Below are 18262 nucleotides of genomic sequence, written 5' to 3'. Positions count from 1 at the left end.
GCACACACCTACAGCCATGCACATAAGCGTGTGCATGTGGACACACAAAGACTGTCAGACATAGCGAGCCTTCCAACCTTTGAAACCCTCTAAAATGTAAATGAATACCTCTTATCGTAGATAGACCATATCACCACACACAGCGAGGGAAGCTACAGTATGAATGACCTTGCGAGGGAAGACAAATACAATAGGAGTGGTATGTGGCCGTAATTCTCTCTTTACCCCATGCTAATTTATTCCAGGTGTTTCTATAGGGGTAATTTAAATTAGTGAGTGATTGGTCACTCTAGAGATGAATGAAACAACTTTGAGAGATAGCCGTGTTCTGAATTGCCCTCTAAAATGCCCCATCACTCACCCCTTCTCCCCTTCTCCAGATCTCCAAGATAGATGAGGATCCATTAAGTGATCAGGGAGTTAGGAGGAGGACAAAATGTCACTGTAAATTATGCAGAGGGATGTTGTTGTGGTGTTGTTTAATTACGATGGGGACAACCCTATCAGCTGATGTGCTATATTTCCAAAATGATAATCAGCTGTTGACCTGGTGCTGAAAAATACATTGTGATAAACCGTTATCATCATCAGGATCCTGATCGTCTGCCTCACCATGGCTAGCCCTCGGCTAGGATCACAGATAATGCAGATTATGATATGCCTCGGGGGGCATTAAAATGTTTGTGTTGGCAAGACACAAAGAACAGGACAGTGATACAGTTGGCACAGGGAAAATAGAGCTGGCTTTATCCTAAAGGGGTTTCTATCTAAATCCATTACAAACACAACTGTTCTGGATAAACCCACGGCCGTAACTGCCTCATTCTCACTGACTAGAGTTCATGTCTTCCTCTACCAGACTTATTCTGTTTGAACGGTTCAGCCCCCACTGTTCGAATTCATTGCTTTTTGTATTAATGAGAACGTGGCTATTCTTTTTCTTGAGTTTGACTTATTGCAGCTGTTCCGGGCGAATTGAGTACCAAAGCAAAGAGAGGCAGAGAGAAAATCTTTTTCTTCCTCTCACAGAGCTCACGATCAAATTAGAGTTCTCTTTTCTTTGATATGTTTTTGCTAGTGCCTGGTCCGCTTTGTATTACCCTAGGCTTTGGATTATGGTTTTATATTGTGTCAGATGACAATTCAAGTAAATTGTGCTTTCTTTTCAATAGGTCTGCAGGACAGACTGTTATTGCTGTCCTGTTCTGATTTATCACACTTGATGAAGTGTTAAGACTAAACTAAATGTGTCTGTAACCTAACGACCCGCACTCACAAAAGAGCATTTACATGTTCATTGCTATGAGCTAGTTTGTAATTAGTATAGTTTTGTTAAAACTAGTTTCTTTTTTATTAAATAGCCGTGTCTTCACATTTCCAGTCTGAGTAATACACAGAGAGTGAGTTGGGGAGATGAGCTGTTTCCAGTTAAAATAGTACCCATATATGACAAGCTTTTTTCATCTTCCAGTGTGTGGAAGATGACGCTGTAGGACAGCTCTGGTCAGCTGAGGGCATCTCACCCCACGGTTGTGTTTTCTCATTAAGCTGGTGTTTAATGTGATAACGTGAAATGATGAATCGCTACAAATTATGGCAGCCTGAAAATAAATTATCCACTTGCATCAACTTGAGCAATTTGCATGCATTGACTGCAATCACCACGCATGAGATACGTTTCTCTCTTTTTGAGGGTGCCCAAATTAATTAATACTACAGAATTACAGTTCAATTTAGCTATAATGGGGTCTCAGTTACACCACTTCTGAGTGTGCTCACACTCACACACACTGTGCAGACACACTTGTGCAGACACAAACATACACACAGTATCTATTTGACAAATGTGGTGCCAGTGGAGGTCTTTGTATTTACAATCTAATCACTCCAACACTGATGGAACACCACTCTCCATCTATTGAGTCCTATACATTAGCTGTAAATATTAGTCTATTCATTTCTTTTAAAATCTTAATTAATTCATGGCATACAGTAACTAACCACAAAGTAAAAATTCCCACAAATCTGTTTTTAGACTTTGTAAATCCCCAACATAGTAAGAGTTTATATTTGATCCATTAATCCATTTTTGTTTGAACATATTTGGGGACAGTTTCGCAGTCAAGATGACACTGCAGCGGTGGTGTAATCCCAACTGGCCAGGCAGTCCCAGATACTCCTTCTGTATCCTTTGATCTTCAATTCGGGAGACTTAATCAAGTACCATAAAGTAGATTTGGGCAGTATTCAGATTTTCATACCATCATTCCGTTTCTGTACCATACTGGGGTATACGGTATTACCGGAAATGCACAAAAGGGGAGCTATTTAAAAAAACATATTTATTATGATATAAAAAATAAAAACATTTACCCAGAAAACTATTTAGGCAACAGGGATCTTGATCCAGGAGGGGATTGAATGTTGCTGTGGAGTTGCGTGCTACAGTATTGAAAATCTTACTGTCGGTATTTCGAAATAACCCAGTATACGGTATATCGCTCAAGCCTACTGTAAAGTACACTTTTTACAGTATAAATCCACACAGTGCCCTCCACTGTAACTTAAGCCCTCCATGCTCTCAACGTCAACAGTGAAGAGGCGACTCCGGGATGAGAGTTCCTCTGTCCAGTGTCTGTGTTCTTTTGTCCATCTTAATCTTTTCTTTTTATTGGCCAGTCTGAGATATGGCTTTTTCTTTGCAACTCTGCCTAGAAGGCCAGCATCCCGGAGTCGCCTCTTCACTGTTGACGTTGAGACTGGTGTTTTGCGGGTACTATTTAATGAAGCTGCCATGTGAGGACTTGTGAGGCATCTGTTCTCAAACTAGACACTATAATGTACTTGCTCAGTTGTGCACCGGGGCCTCTCATTCCTCTTTCTATTCTGGTTAGAGACCGTTTGTGCTGTTCTGTGAAAGGAGATGTACACAGCGTTGTATGAGATCTTCAGTTTCTTGGCAATTTCTCACATGGAATAGCCTTAATTTCTCAGAACATGAATAGACTGATGAGTTTCAGAAGAACGTTCTTTGTTTCTGGCCATTTTGAGACTGCAATCGAAACCACAAATGCTGATGCTAGAGACACTCAACTAGTCTAACGAAGGCCAGTTTTGTTGCTTCTTTAACCAGCACAAGAGTTTTCAGCTGTGCTAACATAATTGAAAAGGGTTTTCTAATGATGAATTAGCCTTTTAAAATGATACACTTGGATTAGCTAACACAACGTGCCATTGGAACACAGGAGTGATGGTTGCTGATAATGGGCCTCTGTACACCTATGTAGATATCCCGTAAAAAAAATCTGCAGTTTCCAGCTACAATTGTCATTTACAAAACTAACAATGTCTACACTGTATTTCTGATCAATTTGATGTTATTTTAATGGACAAAAAATGTGCTTTTCTTTCAATAACAAGGACATTTCTAAGTGACCCCTAACCTTTGAACGGTAGTGTACCTCACAGAAGTCTGAAATGTAACAAAACCATTTGACATAGAAACACTGTATTTTCTGTGGGCTTTCACAGCTTCATATAGTGTACATTCTATACATGGTTTACAGTATACCTATTTAGATTTTGGGGTCGCCACATGATATTAGCACCATGTATTCCAATATATGTGATATTATTCCAGTGTATTTAAATGTGAGTGTGCTGGCAGACATTTTTACAGGAAAACGAGTGCTGTCATGTCAGACCCACCATCTGGGGCTGCCGGGCTACATGATTCTATTTGAATGGGAGGCCCTCTCCTTCAGTCTAGTATTCAGTGGGGCTAATCAGCCAATAATCCCTGGTTGCTGACTTCCAGTGGGGGCTAATGTGTGGGGTCACTTGGGACCAACTAGGATCCATATTTTTTCCCAGCACTGGGGCTATTCAGTGGAGGTGAGGCAGGATCACCTGGAGTGTCAAATATGATTGGAATTACCACCCTGGAATCATTGGCTATGGTTGAGAAGGTTTGCTAAATTGAATGGTAAAAATATAACCTGTGTGATATTTTGTGATATTGGTTCTCCCATCCTGTCAACTCCTCATGGATATCTGAGGCAGGTCTGAGTTTGGGTGAACTGATGTTAACATTTAGTATCAAAACCCAAGAAAATGTTGGTATATAGTCTGTGGAAGAAAGAAATAACAGTTTGAACATCTGACTAACTAGAGAAAGTACCTTAGCTATCTTGTGAAAATAGGGCAATTTGTTACCGTAAATTAGTCTGGTTTCATTGTAGGGCAATGTTTGTTTGGTGTCTGAGAAGCTTGCTAATGAGCAAAGAGAGTTGAGAGATCTGTTGATAAGCACTGTCAAACAGACAAATGGGCCCATGATATCAGGAGGAGATCAAAGCCATCATCAGGACAGACAAAGAAGTTGGAGCCAAAGGCAAAAATTGGCACCACTGGTTAAAAAATAGGTCGTAAACAATATTTATTTCAGCCTCTAAAAGTACTTAGTACCTTTCTCCTGGTTGAATTTAGGCCTACTAGTATTAAACACAGTTTAGTTGGCATATCATTGTTCGTCATCTGTATATATGAGACTGTGTCCCTTTTCTAATGTCCCAGTATGTACATTTTATACCACCTGAAATATCCCAATGGAACCAATATGCTGGGGCTGGAACATGATTTTGAGAGCTCTAGTGATAAAAACACAACTAGTTTCTCTCCATGTTAGCAATCTTATGTAACATGGTTATAAATACATATTGTTAGGGAGGGGATTCAGGATTCAACTGCAGAAGATACACTGTGCACAAAACATTAGGAACTCATTCCATGACATAGACTCACCAGGTGAATCCAGGTGAAAGTTATGATCCCTTGTTGATGTCACTTCTTAAATCCACTTCAATCAGTGTAGATGAAGGGGAGGAGACAGGATGTTTAAGCCTTGAGACAATTGAGACGTGGATTGTGTATGTGAGAAAGGGAAAGGGGATACCTAGTCAGTTGCACAAGTGAATGCATTCAACCGAAATGTGCCTTCTGCATTTAATCCAACCCCTATAAATCAGAGAGGTGCGGGGGGCTGCCTTAATTGACGCCCATGTCATCAGCACCATTCAGAGGGTGAATGGGCAAGACAAAGGATTTAAGTGCCTTTAAATTGGGTATGGTAGTATGTGCCAGGCAGACCGGTTTGAGTGTGTCAAGAACTGCAGCGCTGTTGGGTTTTTCACACTCAACAGTTTTCCGTGTATATCAAGAACGGTCTACCACCCAAAGGACATCCAGCCAACTTGACAGAACTGTGGGAAGCATGGGCCAGCATCCCTGTGGAACGCTTTCGACACCTTGTAGAGTCCATGCTCCGACGAATTGAAGCAGTTCTGAGGGCAAATGGGGCTACAACTCAATATAAGGAAGGTGTTTGTAATGTTATGCTTGTGTATCTCAATGATTCACGTACTGTAGTTGTTGCTGACTGTATATATATTTAGTATTCAGCTCACAAACTACCAGCAGCCTCTATGCCCTTCAGTCTGTGTTTGGTTCATTACTGGTGAGTTCATATGAAACCATGTCGTGCCCTCAGGAATATGTATACTATACTTCAGACAGTCCTCTCCACGCAAACAGACTGGATTTGGGATTATGTCTTCAGGGATTTGTTTGACTGCGTCAGAACTTGTCATGGATTCAGACAGAAGAAGCACTTGATTTGAGTATGCAACTTCTGTAAACTCACATCTCAGGTGGAGAAGTAGACAGTTTACATCTGAAGTTGGTAATTCCTAAATAATCCATCAAATTCCCCTTCAGGTGTCAACCCATTTCATCTGTTTGCTTTTAGTATTGTGTCAACTCAACACATCTCTTTCTGACTAAAATCCAACAGGCGAATCCCTTCATTAGCCTTTATCCAGAGAAGGGGTGGTCATTTTGGATTTGAATTAATACCAGCCCTTTTGTTCAGGTCTAACACGCAGACGAGAATAGCACATCCCAGTCCTGCCCAGTCCAGCGCTGCTGCCTAAAACCTTCTATTACAGTACAATGCTCCAGCCTTCCTCCATCAGCCTCAATGTGCTGACTGCAGGGAAATGTAATTATGCGACCACCGACCGTTTGAGCTGAGTCACTGCTGCAGTTGGGGCTCTCTTCTCGTCCTGCCTAACGACTTAAGCCACAGGGGCGGGATAGAGAGTTTAACCGTGTGCTTGGACACATGTTGCGCTGTAGTGATGACGGGGATTGTATTGTTGACACTGCACAAGTGACTTGTTAAGTTACTATAATACCTGTGTAGTCAAAATGTAATTATTGTAACAACATGTTATAAACGGCAGTTTTTTTGTTTGTTGTGGAAGTGCAATAGAAACTGTACCTTATTTCAGTTGTTTAATAATAAAGGTAGTGTTACCAAAGATGTAAATGAGGTAATCTGAACTATATGAACTATATGTGCCGTGTTTACTTGGAGCTTGACCGGTGAGAAAAACAAGTACTTATCTATTTAAAGTAAAATATGATGTACTCCTGATCCTAAATCACTAAACCTTGATCCTCTTACATGATGTTGATGTGAAGATGTAAACCCTGCAGAGCTATGGCATGCATCTCAGCTCAGAGAGGAGCAGAGGGAGATGGAGGGGCAGAGAGTGCGATAGGCAGGGAGAGAAAGCAAACAGCCAACGTGCACGGTAGCCTGCAGCATACCACAGAATAAAAAGGAGAGCGTCAACATCAAAATCCCTTCAGAGCACGTTGGCACTTGCTGTAGTGATGTGCGTAATGTACATTGGCAGATATCTCACTGCCCGGCTGTATCTGGGTCTTAAAAAATGGCTTGATCCACTCAGCATCAGAGGCATCTGCTGGCGAGTGATCTGAGTGCCGCCAAATCAGGTCAGATGAGATCCAGTGGGCCAAAGCATGCAAACAGACTTAATGCTGTCTGTTTTTTTAACATGACATTGTTGTCTACTAGATGAGTGGTCACTAGCCAATGCAGGTGTTTCCAGGAGGAGAGCTCCAACATGGAGACAGCATCCAAAACAAGAGAGAAATCGATGAATGAGTCACTGATGGAGAGTATACAGTGATCATTGTAATCAAGCTGTTGCCAGTTATTTTTATGTCCTGGGATCTTCCTTAGCAGCCACACAGTGATGCTCCAGAAGCCACACTGCTCAGTGGAAACAACAAAGGAGAGTTGTGGTGCAGTAACTAGCTAAGTGAAAGAGCTCCACCCCACTCACTGCTCTTATTGGGGCCTGGCAGGCAGGGCTGGATCAGTGGAGATGTGCCCGACACGTTCAGATCACTGGACTCTTAATGTCCTTCTGCCTGGTGGAAGTGATCTAATCTCACACTGATGGATTAGGGGAACACTACAAGTGTTCGTGCAGGATCTCGCCGGTTCCGTCTATAACTCAACTCAATTTGGATTTATGATTCAGTTAACGTGCACGCCACAATCTGACTGAATGGTACAATGAATGTCATGTTATCAGGTTTATCTTTGGCCGATATTGTCGTTATCTAATCGGCCATGATAATAGGAGTTTTATTTCAGTTTTAATGAGCACTTTTAATCAGGCCCTGCTTTAGGTGTTAATCTCTAGATGATTTTCAGGCCTCAGAAAGCAGGTAATAGGCTAATCAAAGCCGGTGGGTGATTTGTAGAACCAGCGGAGAAAATCAATCTCAGGATTTAATGGGTGTAGAAAATAGTTTGATTTCCTATAACCACTCATTGATATAAAAGGTTAGATGTTGTTATCCATGAATCTACAAACTACTGTAAAGTTACCTGGTTGCCGTGTACTAGAAAATTTGTATTCAGTATTCATATTTCTGTTTTTTTTTCTTGAAATACATGCTGGAGATATTCAGCTACTCCTGAAGGACAGTGGAAGTTCAGCGAAAGATTATTGATTTATTATTTAAAATCTCTTTCTATCTCCAAGTCATGCACCTTGGTTGGACTGTGTGGTAGCAGCAGCATTTGTTTTCCTTTGTCTTAAATCTGTGCAGACAGGAAGATATAACAATGCTTTTTGGCAATGATATCAAAGCCGCCTAAGGGTCCAGGAGATGTTATTTATCAGAAAAGTAATTGTTGCAAATGTAACCATCTGAGGATATTTTGTGGAGCTTTGCTATAGAAACTAATGTGTGAAAGGAAACATTTGACTATACTAAAATGAAAATGGGTTTCATGTCCTGCATCAGCAGTGGGCTGGGTTGACTAAGAATTCCCTTGAGTAAATATTGATATTCTATTCCTTCTATCATTTAATTTTTTCCCTCTCAAGGCCATTGGCTCCTGTGAGAGTCGTAGATGCAGAGGTAGCTGCCGCTGTGAGCTGCTGAAAGCTTAGTGGAAATGTGTTTGCAATTACATGCAAATTCCCCAGAAAGGTCAAGAAACGTCAAACCCTGCGGTAGTTAACGTCACTAGCTACATCTGCCTTTCATCTATGATACAATAGTAATATGCTAAGACAGAGAACTGAAAGTTACCGAGGTATGGAGTATCACACAACTCAGAAGAAAGATTCTAAAGAATACTGTAAGAATTCTGAAGCAGTTTAGTTGTTTCTTCTGAAAAAGCAATGGATCACTGAATCCCTGTTTGTTTTCTCCCTCCCCACAACCTTTGTTCACAAGGGTCTGAGACCTTGAGAGAGAAGTGCCTGGTTGCCAGTACCAGGTTAGGACTCATTTTTAAAGATAGATGATGTTCCACAGTGTTTCAGAACCTGCAAAGCCATGCTGTGCAGCTTGCCCCAAGTCTTTAGGGTCCACAGGCAGTCTCACACACTGACATGGATGGTGTTTTATAACTAACGGTTATATTCCAAGTTGTGGAATGTTTTTGATGACTACCATACAATATTCACATGCCAATCCAATCCTCAAATATCCTATACATGACCTGTCAAGGTGTAGAGGAGAGGTGCACAACAGATATTTGGGACATTTATGCCCTAAAGGCTGTTGCCATGGAAATGACCTTGACCTCTGTTAATATATCTCTAGAAACCCAATTTAATGTTGTATAGACAGGTTGGTTGTTTAGCAACAAAACTGACCCGTGCACAACTGTGGGGGCAAAACTGACAGGGTTGGCTTAGATTGTTGACAACATGTGAGCTATCTTTCAACTCCAATGTTTATTGAAAATGTGACTGCATCTGCACAATGAGCACTTGTTGTCTCTCAAATACAACATTACAGTTGTTGCTTAGCTAGATTGCGAATTTTTGGCATATTTGGGACATTGACATGAAATCAGTCAAAACACCTCAAAATAAGACATGGTATCAAGTACAAGATGAAACGAGCCACTTACGATTCCCCACATGGCAGTTTCTTGTCATTCTTGTCATCACAACAACACGGTGACCTCTGCTCCATGGAAGTGCCTACATCACTTTTGTGACGTTGTCAGCTAACCCATCTACAGGATGTGTGTTTATGCTCCCCTGAAGTACTGTACAATATTACGTTGGATAGACATGGCTGCAGTCATATTTGTGGACTGCACAGCATTGAAGGTCACGGTTGAGAATATGGTTGTATATCCTCTTCTGCAGCCCAGGCATTTCTAATGGATCCCACACAAGTGACGATAGACTAGTGTTGTCACGATTCCCGAATTTTGACTTCGATACCACTTCCAGGATTAGTATCACGATACATGATACCATCACAATACTCGATTAAAAAAAAATACCACAACAACAGAAAATGAGGCGTTTAAGCCAAAGTTACAGAATGGCACTTGCTCCAGACATAAACTCAGCTTCTGCCCTGTTCAATCGCTGGGCATCTTTTTTTTTTTGCATGAAGAACTCAATAAGACAATCATACAATCAATTTGACTTTGTTTTTAACAATCTAACTTTAAATGGGACTACAAAACAACATAATGGTAAACTTTTAGTTGAAAGGTAAATCTCTATTGTTAATCTGGGTAACTGAAGATGTAGCCTAGGTCTATTCACAATACAGGTGAATGCATATTATTCAATAGTGCGTGCATGCATTGTGTTATTGAGTTGGTTTTAGCTGATTTCATGGGGCTGCAGATGACAAACAACCCCTTCTATTTAGGACTTGTTTTATTGGCAACTGCTAGCAAAACATACAGTTAATGTCGGAAGTTTACATACACTTAGGTTATAGTCATTAAAACTAGTTTTTCCACCACTCCACACATTTCTTGTTAACAAACCATTGTTTTGGCAAGTCAGTTAAGACATCTACTTTGTGCATGACACAAGTCATTTTTCCAACAATTGTTTACAGACAGATTATTTCACTTATAAGTGTAACGGCCGTCTGGTGAAGAAGGATCTGACCAAAGCGTAGCGTGGTAAGTGTTCATGATTTTATTGAAAACTGAACACTAGAAAAAAAATAACAAAGTGAGAACTAAACAGTCCTGTCAGGTGCAGAACACTAAACAGTAAACAACTACCCGCAAAACACAGGTGGGAAAAAGCTACCTAAGTATGGTTCCCAATCAGAGACAACGATAGACAGCTGTCTCTGATTGAGAACCATACCCGGCTAAAACAAAGAAATACAAAACATAGAAAAATGAACATAGAATGCCCACCCAAATCACACCCTGACCAAACCAAAATAGAGACATAAAAAGCTCTCTAAGGTCAGGGCATGACAATAAGTCACTGTATCACAATTCCATTGGGTCAGAAGTTTACATACACTAAGTTGACTGTGCCTTTCAAACAGCTTGGGAGATTCCAGAAAAGATGTCAAGGCTTTATAAGCTTCTGTTAGGCTAATTGACATAATTTGAGTCAATTGGAGGTGTACCTGTGGATGTATTTCAAGGCTTACCTTCATACTCAGTGCCTCTTTGCTTGACATCATGGGAAAATCAAAAGAGATCAGCCAAGACCTCAGAAAAAAAATGTAGACCTCCACAAGTCTGGTTCATCCTTGGGAGCAATTTCCAAACGCCTGAAGGTGCCACGTTGATTTGTACAAACAATAGTATGCAAGTATAAACATCATGGGACCACGCAGCTGTCATACCGCTCAGGAAGGAGATGCGTTCTGTGTCCTAGACATGATCGCACTTTGGTGTGAAGTGCAAATCAATCCCAGAACAACAGCAAAATACCTTGTGAAGATGCTGGAGGAAACAGGTACAAAAGTATCTATATCCACAGAAAAACTAGTTGTATATCGACATAACCTGAAAGGCCGCTCAGCAAGGGAGAAGCCACTGCGCCAAAACCGCCATCAAAAAGCCAGACTACGGTTTGCAACTGCACATGGGGACAAAGATCGTACGTTTTGGATAAATGTCCTCTGGTTTAGTGAAACAAAAATAGAACTGTTAGGCCAAAATGACTTGTGTTATGTTTGGAGGAAAAAGGGGGAGGCTTACAAGCTGAAGAACACCTTCCCAACGTGAAGTACGGGGGTGGCAGCATCATGTTGTGGGGGTGCTTTGCTGCAGGAGGGACTGGTGCACTTCACAAAATAGATGGCATCATGAGGCAGGAAAATGATGTGCATATATCGAAGCAACATCTCAAGACATCAGTCAGGAAGTTAAAGCTTGGTTGCAAATGGGTCTTCCAAATGGACAATGAACCCAAGCATACTTTCAAAGTTGTGGAAAAATGGCTTAAGAACAACAAAGTCCAGGTATAGGAGTGGCCATCACAAAGCCCTGATCTCAATCCCGTAGAAAACATGTGGGCAGGAGTTAAAAAGTGTGTACGAGCAAGGAATTACACCAGCTCTGTCAGGAGGAATGGGCCAAATTTCTCCCAACTTATTATGGGAAGCTTGTGGAACTGTATTATTTTATTGTACTAATCAACAACATTGCATTAGAAGAAGCAGTCTTATCTTTTATAAAAGTGTCTCTTTAAGAAAGGAATGTCATTCAGGAGGAGACAAAGAAGTAAATTAGTTTTTGGTGGCAACGGAGACGAAGTGAATTAGTAACGTTTTTGGTGACAATTAGCTTTGAAATCAGCATATTTTGCGTTATGGTTTGCATATTATTACAAACATGTACTAGGGTATTGAATTGATGTTGCTTCAGGTGTAGCCTACAAGTAAAGCTGGAAGCTACCAGTATTATTTCTGCATGCCATGTTGCAGTATTCAAGTGTGTTAACCTTTGTGCATCATGAGTGGGGATCAACCAATGCAGCCCCGACAGACAGCTCTAGCAATTAATGAGTAAGTGGACTATGCACTTTGCTCTTCGCACTGTATTGGGGCTGCGCTGATAGACAGACTTGATCCTCTCAGTCACGTGAGACACATTTGACAGAAGTACCGAACATAACAAAAAGTTGTGTTTTTTTTTGTATAGAAAAAGTATCTACGTTTTGGAATACCGTGCAACAACACGATGGACAAGTAACTGTTGCCCGGGACCCAACAGTATAATATACCAGTTTCAAGAGTTGTTTAGATTGTTCATTTAAATGGAATAGACATCCAAATAATTTGCATGTTAGGTACAATATTGTGAGAATTGATTTAGTTTAAAACTTGTTTTTGACAATGTATGGGAGGTAATGCATAAATTAAAAAGCTGATCAATGTAATGCAGTTTGGCATATGCCAAACACAAAGCAGGTGGTCCTGTTTTAATTACTTTGCATGACTAAACCTGACATCTCGGAAGTGGAAACAATTACTCACTTTTATTATCACAGTGCACGAGAGAGAGCGTGAGAGAGGGAGAGAGAGAGAGAGAAAGTGCTTATATAAACAAGATATTACAACAGTGCAATATGCAGATCGATAAGAGGAGTTTATTGAATTGCACTCAAGGCCCTCCTTACTTTCAAAGACTGTGTAGTCCAATACTGTTGACGCCAACCTTAAGACTTATTGCAGATGTGACCGCCACCAAGGACGGTGCACTCTTAGAAAAAAGGCACTATCTGGAACCTAAAAGGGTTCATCGGCTATCCCAATAGGAGAACCCTTTCCACAGAGGGTTCTACTCTACATAGAACCAAAAAGGATTTGATCTGGAACCTAAAAGGGGTTCTCCTATGGCAGGGTTCCCCAACTGGCGGCCCGTGTGCCGAATTTGGCCCGCTGGTGAGTTTTCTGGGCAAAAACGAATAATAAAACAAATATATTTTTGTTGTTGTTGAATTTTCATTGTTGGAAATAAAAGACTGTAAAAAGACCAGGAAATCAGCTCCAAGTGATTTTCATTTTGGAAATCTGTTCCCAAATATTCCCACGCATAATAGAGAGACATATGTGATTGTATACAAATAATAGTAATTAATAATAATTGATTGGAATCATATAACATTTTTCTACCAACTGGGGTGCTCAAAGTGTTTTACATAGTAGGAAGAAACTCACCTCATCCACCGTCAATGTGTAGCACCCACCTCAGTGATGCACAGCAATCATTTTTGTACAAGAACTCTCACCACACATCTGCTGTCAGTTGATGAGATGAGCAGTGATATATGCCAATTAGGAATGAGGAGGATGATTAGGTGGCCATGATGGAATGTGGCCAGGTTGGGAATTTAGCCATGACACCGGGGTGAACATCCCTACTCTTACAATAAGTGGGATTTTGAATGACCACAGAGAGTTAGGACGCCTGTTTTAACGTCCCATCCGAAAGACGGCACCCTATGCTTATCAATGCTCCCAAATATAACCAAGGTTTGAAATGATTATGTTTTAGTCAAATATTATATCCGTTTAGGCTTCTTGTGGGCAATTTGCAGTCTACAAATATATCATTTTATTATGTTCCGGCCCCTTAACCATATGCTCAAGAAAAAATTCCAATGGGGACAGCCGAAGAAACCTTTTGGAACCCTTTTTAATAAGAGTGTGTGTGAGGACATGGTAGGCAAACTGCTTGAGGTCTTTCAACAAAGAGAATTGGAAAGAGAGAAAGACAGAGAAGGCGAGGGACACCTACCTCATTCTCACATCTTTTATTTTTTTTCGGTATTTTAGCACAGAAAGTAACACCACAAAATATGTGTGGTCGGTGTGAAGTTCTGAATGTTTTTCTCTCCAAATCGTGGAGGGTGAGGCTTGGGGATATATCCCAGTGATTCTACTGTACACCCTGTATGTCTCTGAGCAGATTTGAGCCTCCTTGCTCTCCATTTCTTTAGGTACTTAGAGCCCTCATTGGTACTTAGAGCCCTCATTGAGAGATTACCATTGGGTATCATATAATTCTCTGGCCATTACAGCCTCACAGCTTAGAACTCCACAACCACATCTTCCAGCATTTCTTCTTCTTGTTTTATAACTGAATGTCAAGCCTACTTTGGGGCTTAAAACCCTATCAGTCTCTGAAGTATCTTAGCTCTGATGTTTAGTGGAAATGCAGCACACTGAGAGATAACAAGAGGGCCTCCACACACTCCCGGGCCCCTCGCCACCCTGCACCCTTTCTCCATGCTCTTCCATCATGTGTTTCTTTCCGCTGTCACCCGTGTCTGTCTCTCTCTCTCATGATGATGTTGGAAATCAATTAATCAAATCTGGAGCCATCGTTTTTGATGTGGGGCTCATTGAGCAGACCTGTGAAAAGGTTAATTAGCTGAATAATCAGCTTAGCTACTGCTTGGCAGCTTAAACTGTTGGCCTCTATGGAGTGTATCAGACATGGTTAGGGGCTCTTCCTCTGTGTTTAACCATACTGCTAGTACAGCTATAGCCGATCCCATGAATGTTCACCTGGGACGAACATTGGGTTTTGCTCAGAGTACTCCCCGTCCCATGCTATTACATGTCAAATAAATCAGTAATCATGCATATGGGGGTAAGGCCAGGGTGAGCCCCCCAAAAAAGCCTGTCACTGTCTTCGTTGATGTTGGAGCCTGCTCAGCTCACCTGCAGATGCCTCATGGCATGGGATATGGTAGAGAGGGCTTGACTGACAGCGGGGGAGGGAGGGAGGGGGTCAGTGACAGGTCCCAGACTGCAGTCTGAGGGCAAAGTCTCATCAAGATGACGAGGAAAAAGCTGTCCCCAGCAATCACAGAGGAGAGGAGATGAGAGGAAATATGCTCTAATGAGAAAGAGAGATAGACAGTAGAGCTGGGGGCAGGCAAGTGTGCAGAGAGGAAAGAAGAGGAGTAAGAAAGGGAAAAAAACTAGGAAATAGAAGAGGGAGTGGAAACAAGAAAAGAGAGCCAGAGAGAATACAGTACTATGAAAAGGAGATGATGTATTATAGATATACTGTATACCACGCTTCTCTGTGGAGCTGAATCGCATGCTGGCATTCACTCGTCTGTAAACAAACCGCTCTCGGCATACCCATGGTGAAGGCCAATAAGGTGCAATAGAAAGCAGCAGGTCTCAGCAGGTCAATGAGGTACTACTGAATCAGTGATGTAATGAAACCTCGGAATACTAATTGGCCTCAAGGAAATAGAGAAAGTCTGAGCGATAGAGATAAGAATGGAGGGAAAAGAAGAATGTGAGAAGAGAGAACGGAGTGATATTTGCTCGGTATGCGAGATAAAAGCCCTGCAGCGACACAATCAAATTCAGCGCAGATGCTTCAATAGAAGCCACAATTGAAAACAAGAACAATAATGGATTGTCTCTTGGGTTTTCTTGACATTATTCTAAACAGATAAATTAATGTGTCAATTGCTGGAGGAAGGGCAAGCACCAAGCAGACAAAAGAAGAAAAAGCGCTTGTGGTCTTTTATGTGAACAAGGAGGCGATTGCTTGTTGATTTCCTCTGAACTGAAAATGACTCTGTCCCTACAATGAGAGATTAAAGAGACTTGTATCCCCTTTGAACCAGGACAGATCGCGTCAAACACTTTCTAGGCGGTACGTTGTCGGTCATTTGAAGGGGCTCTGTTACTTTCTGCATAACCAAACCTCAAAGCATCCAAATCCTCTAAAGACAAACCTGAACAAAATGGTGCACAGTCCTAGGTGAAGGGAGCTAGCTTCAACATGTTGGAAACCATGTATTAGCCAATACGAATCAATGATACATGACACATATGACTGACTGATCATTTCTAATGAGAATACTGTTATTTCCCATGATTCTTGTCTCGTGGGTAAATCAACTTCCACTGTAGTGCTCCATCACATGGCAAATATTTGACTGATTATGACGCATGTAATTAGTTACATCTCCCAGTCAACATAGAACAGCAGAGCTTGGTTAAACGAAGAGAAAAGGTTACCAGAACTCATATTTCATCAGCCTGTGCATGACTTTGAAATGAAGCACTAGGCATAACCCTTCTCAGAACCGTTTGTCTTTCCCATCTTTTGTGTCTAATGCAATCAGAACTTAATGAGTTGGTTGTCACATTTGTCTGCATATACAATACACTGTCATTTGTCATACATTGGGGGCAGTGAACCTCACTTGAATGTCATCAATCATTCACTAGAGACAGTATAAGACATGCTCAAGGAGATCACAGGAAACAGGATCATTCAATGTTACAAAATGTATGTTGAAAGCATATTTGCTACAGTTCTCAGAGGTGTATCAAGGCTACTTACTGTATTATCGCGCTAACCTGATTGCTCTGGTTTTGATCTCTTTAGATAACTGTGATGGCCCTTTGGTATCAAATCTGCCCCAGGCCTCATTTCAGAGTTCCTCGCAGTCCTCCACCAGCAACGTTCCACACTTCTCCAAGCTCAACAGAAGAGATGGTGAGTAAAGATTAAGGCCACGCTCAACGCTGTGTATAAGTACCTATCCATCAGTGATAACCTCTTGACGCAGAGTCAACTTCCCATGAACATCCTGTGCAGAACATGTTGCTTTAACATTTCATTTCCACGTGTAGCATAATAAACACAAATGATCTGTGAATAGCTGTAATTGATTTGATCGATGGATTGTAAACAACAATTGCTTGTCATTTAATTATATGGTTGTGAGCAGTTAATTGCCAGCTGTTTCCTTTAGAGTCCGCCATCTGCATTTGATCACTATACATCAATGGCTTTCACTCACGTAAATGAGAACTTGTCAAAGTATTGATGAACTCCAAAGGCCAACCTAATTGTCCCAGACACTCCATACTCCTCAGTCTGGAAAGTTGTCAATGTGGTAACAACAGAGTTGTTGAAGTTGCCTGACTTAAAAAATGCTGTTTGGCCTTTAACATACAGTACTTATATATATATATATATATATATATATATATATATATATATATATATATATATATATAACAAACAGAGGCCTTCCAGGGAAACATACTGTATATACACATATATTTTTCACACCCTGTCCATCAAACACTGACTGTACCCCAGGTTATTTTTAGCCACAGCCAACCTCCCTTTGTGAGTCTGTAAGAACCTGAATGATCCTTCTCTCTGGGGGGGGGGGGGGCTCCGTAAACGATGCTTCCTCTGTGACTGAGACTGGTTTGATATTCAGAGCTCATCTGCTCCCATGGTGTTGTGTCCCAGCCCACAGCAGCTGAGTAATGAATCTCTGCCTGAGCTGACCTGTTTCTTCTTCTTGATAGCTGAGTAGCTGTGGGGCTTAAACACATCTTTAAGGAACATAACATACATTACAATTAGGACTACTCAAACGATTAACATAAATGAATCAAGTTAATGGCATTAGTTCATTTTTTGTTGTTGAATTTGCTCAAATTTGTCCCTATAGAAAAAAAGCAGTTCATTGAGTAACATGTATACTTTGCTTTGATTGTCCGATTTTTTAGGCTACATCAGAATGTTTTAATAGCATTTTCACTATAAACAACACAAAAGTCACTGCAACATACAGCTATTAATGCTCCCAATGTTTAAGTAGTTTAACACACACACACACACACACACACACACACACACACACACACACACACACACACACACACACACACACACACACACACACACACACACACACACACACACACACACACACACACGCACACACACACACACACACATACATAATGACAAAATACTACTCACCTCACACTTTGACAAGCTTCTCATACTGTACAGTCCTGGCAAAAAGTTTTGAGAATTACACAAATTAAAATTTTCACAGTCTGTTGCCTCATTTTGTATGATGGCAATTTGTATATACCTCAGAATGTTATAAGGAGTGATCAGATGAATTGCAATTAATTGCAAAGTCCTTCTTTGCCATGCAAATGAACTGAATCCCCCAAAAACATTTCCACTGCATTTTAGCCCTGCCACAAAAGGACCAGCTGACATCATGTCAGTGATTCTCTCGTTGTTGACGAGGGAAAGGCTGGAGATCACTCT

At 41.1% G+C, this 18262-nt stretch overlaps 1 protein-coding gene across 1 annotated transcript in view; it reads left to right on the top strand.

Moving 5' to 3' along the window:
- Nucleotides 1-18262, top strand: part of LOC109867271 (contactin-associated protein-like 5) — a 115212-nt gene that overhangs the window by 9231 nt on the left and 87719 nt on the right. The window contains exon 2 of the mRNA XM_020456332.2: nt 16559-16669. Within this exon, the coding sequence (XP_020311921.2) occupies nt 16559-16669 (111 nt within the window). The remainder of the gene's footprint in view (nt 1-16558; nt 16670-18262) is intronic.

Source organism: Oncorhynchus kisutch, linkage group LG2 (genome assembly GCF_002021735.2).
Source record: "Oncorhynchus kisutch isolate 150728-3 linkage group LG2, Okis_V2, whole genome shotgun sequence".
In the NCBI taxonomy this organism is placed as follows: Eukaryota; Metazoa; Chordata; class Actinopteri; order Salmoniformes; family Salmonidae; genus Oncorhynchus; species Oncorhynchus kisutch.
This window is presented reverse-complemented; position numbering and strand designations above follow the sequence as displayed.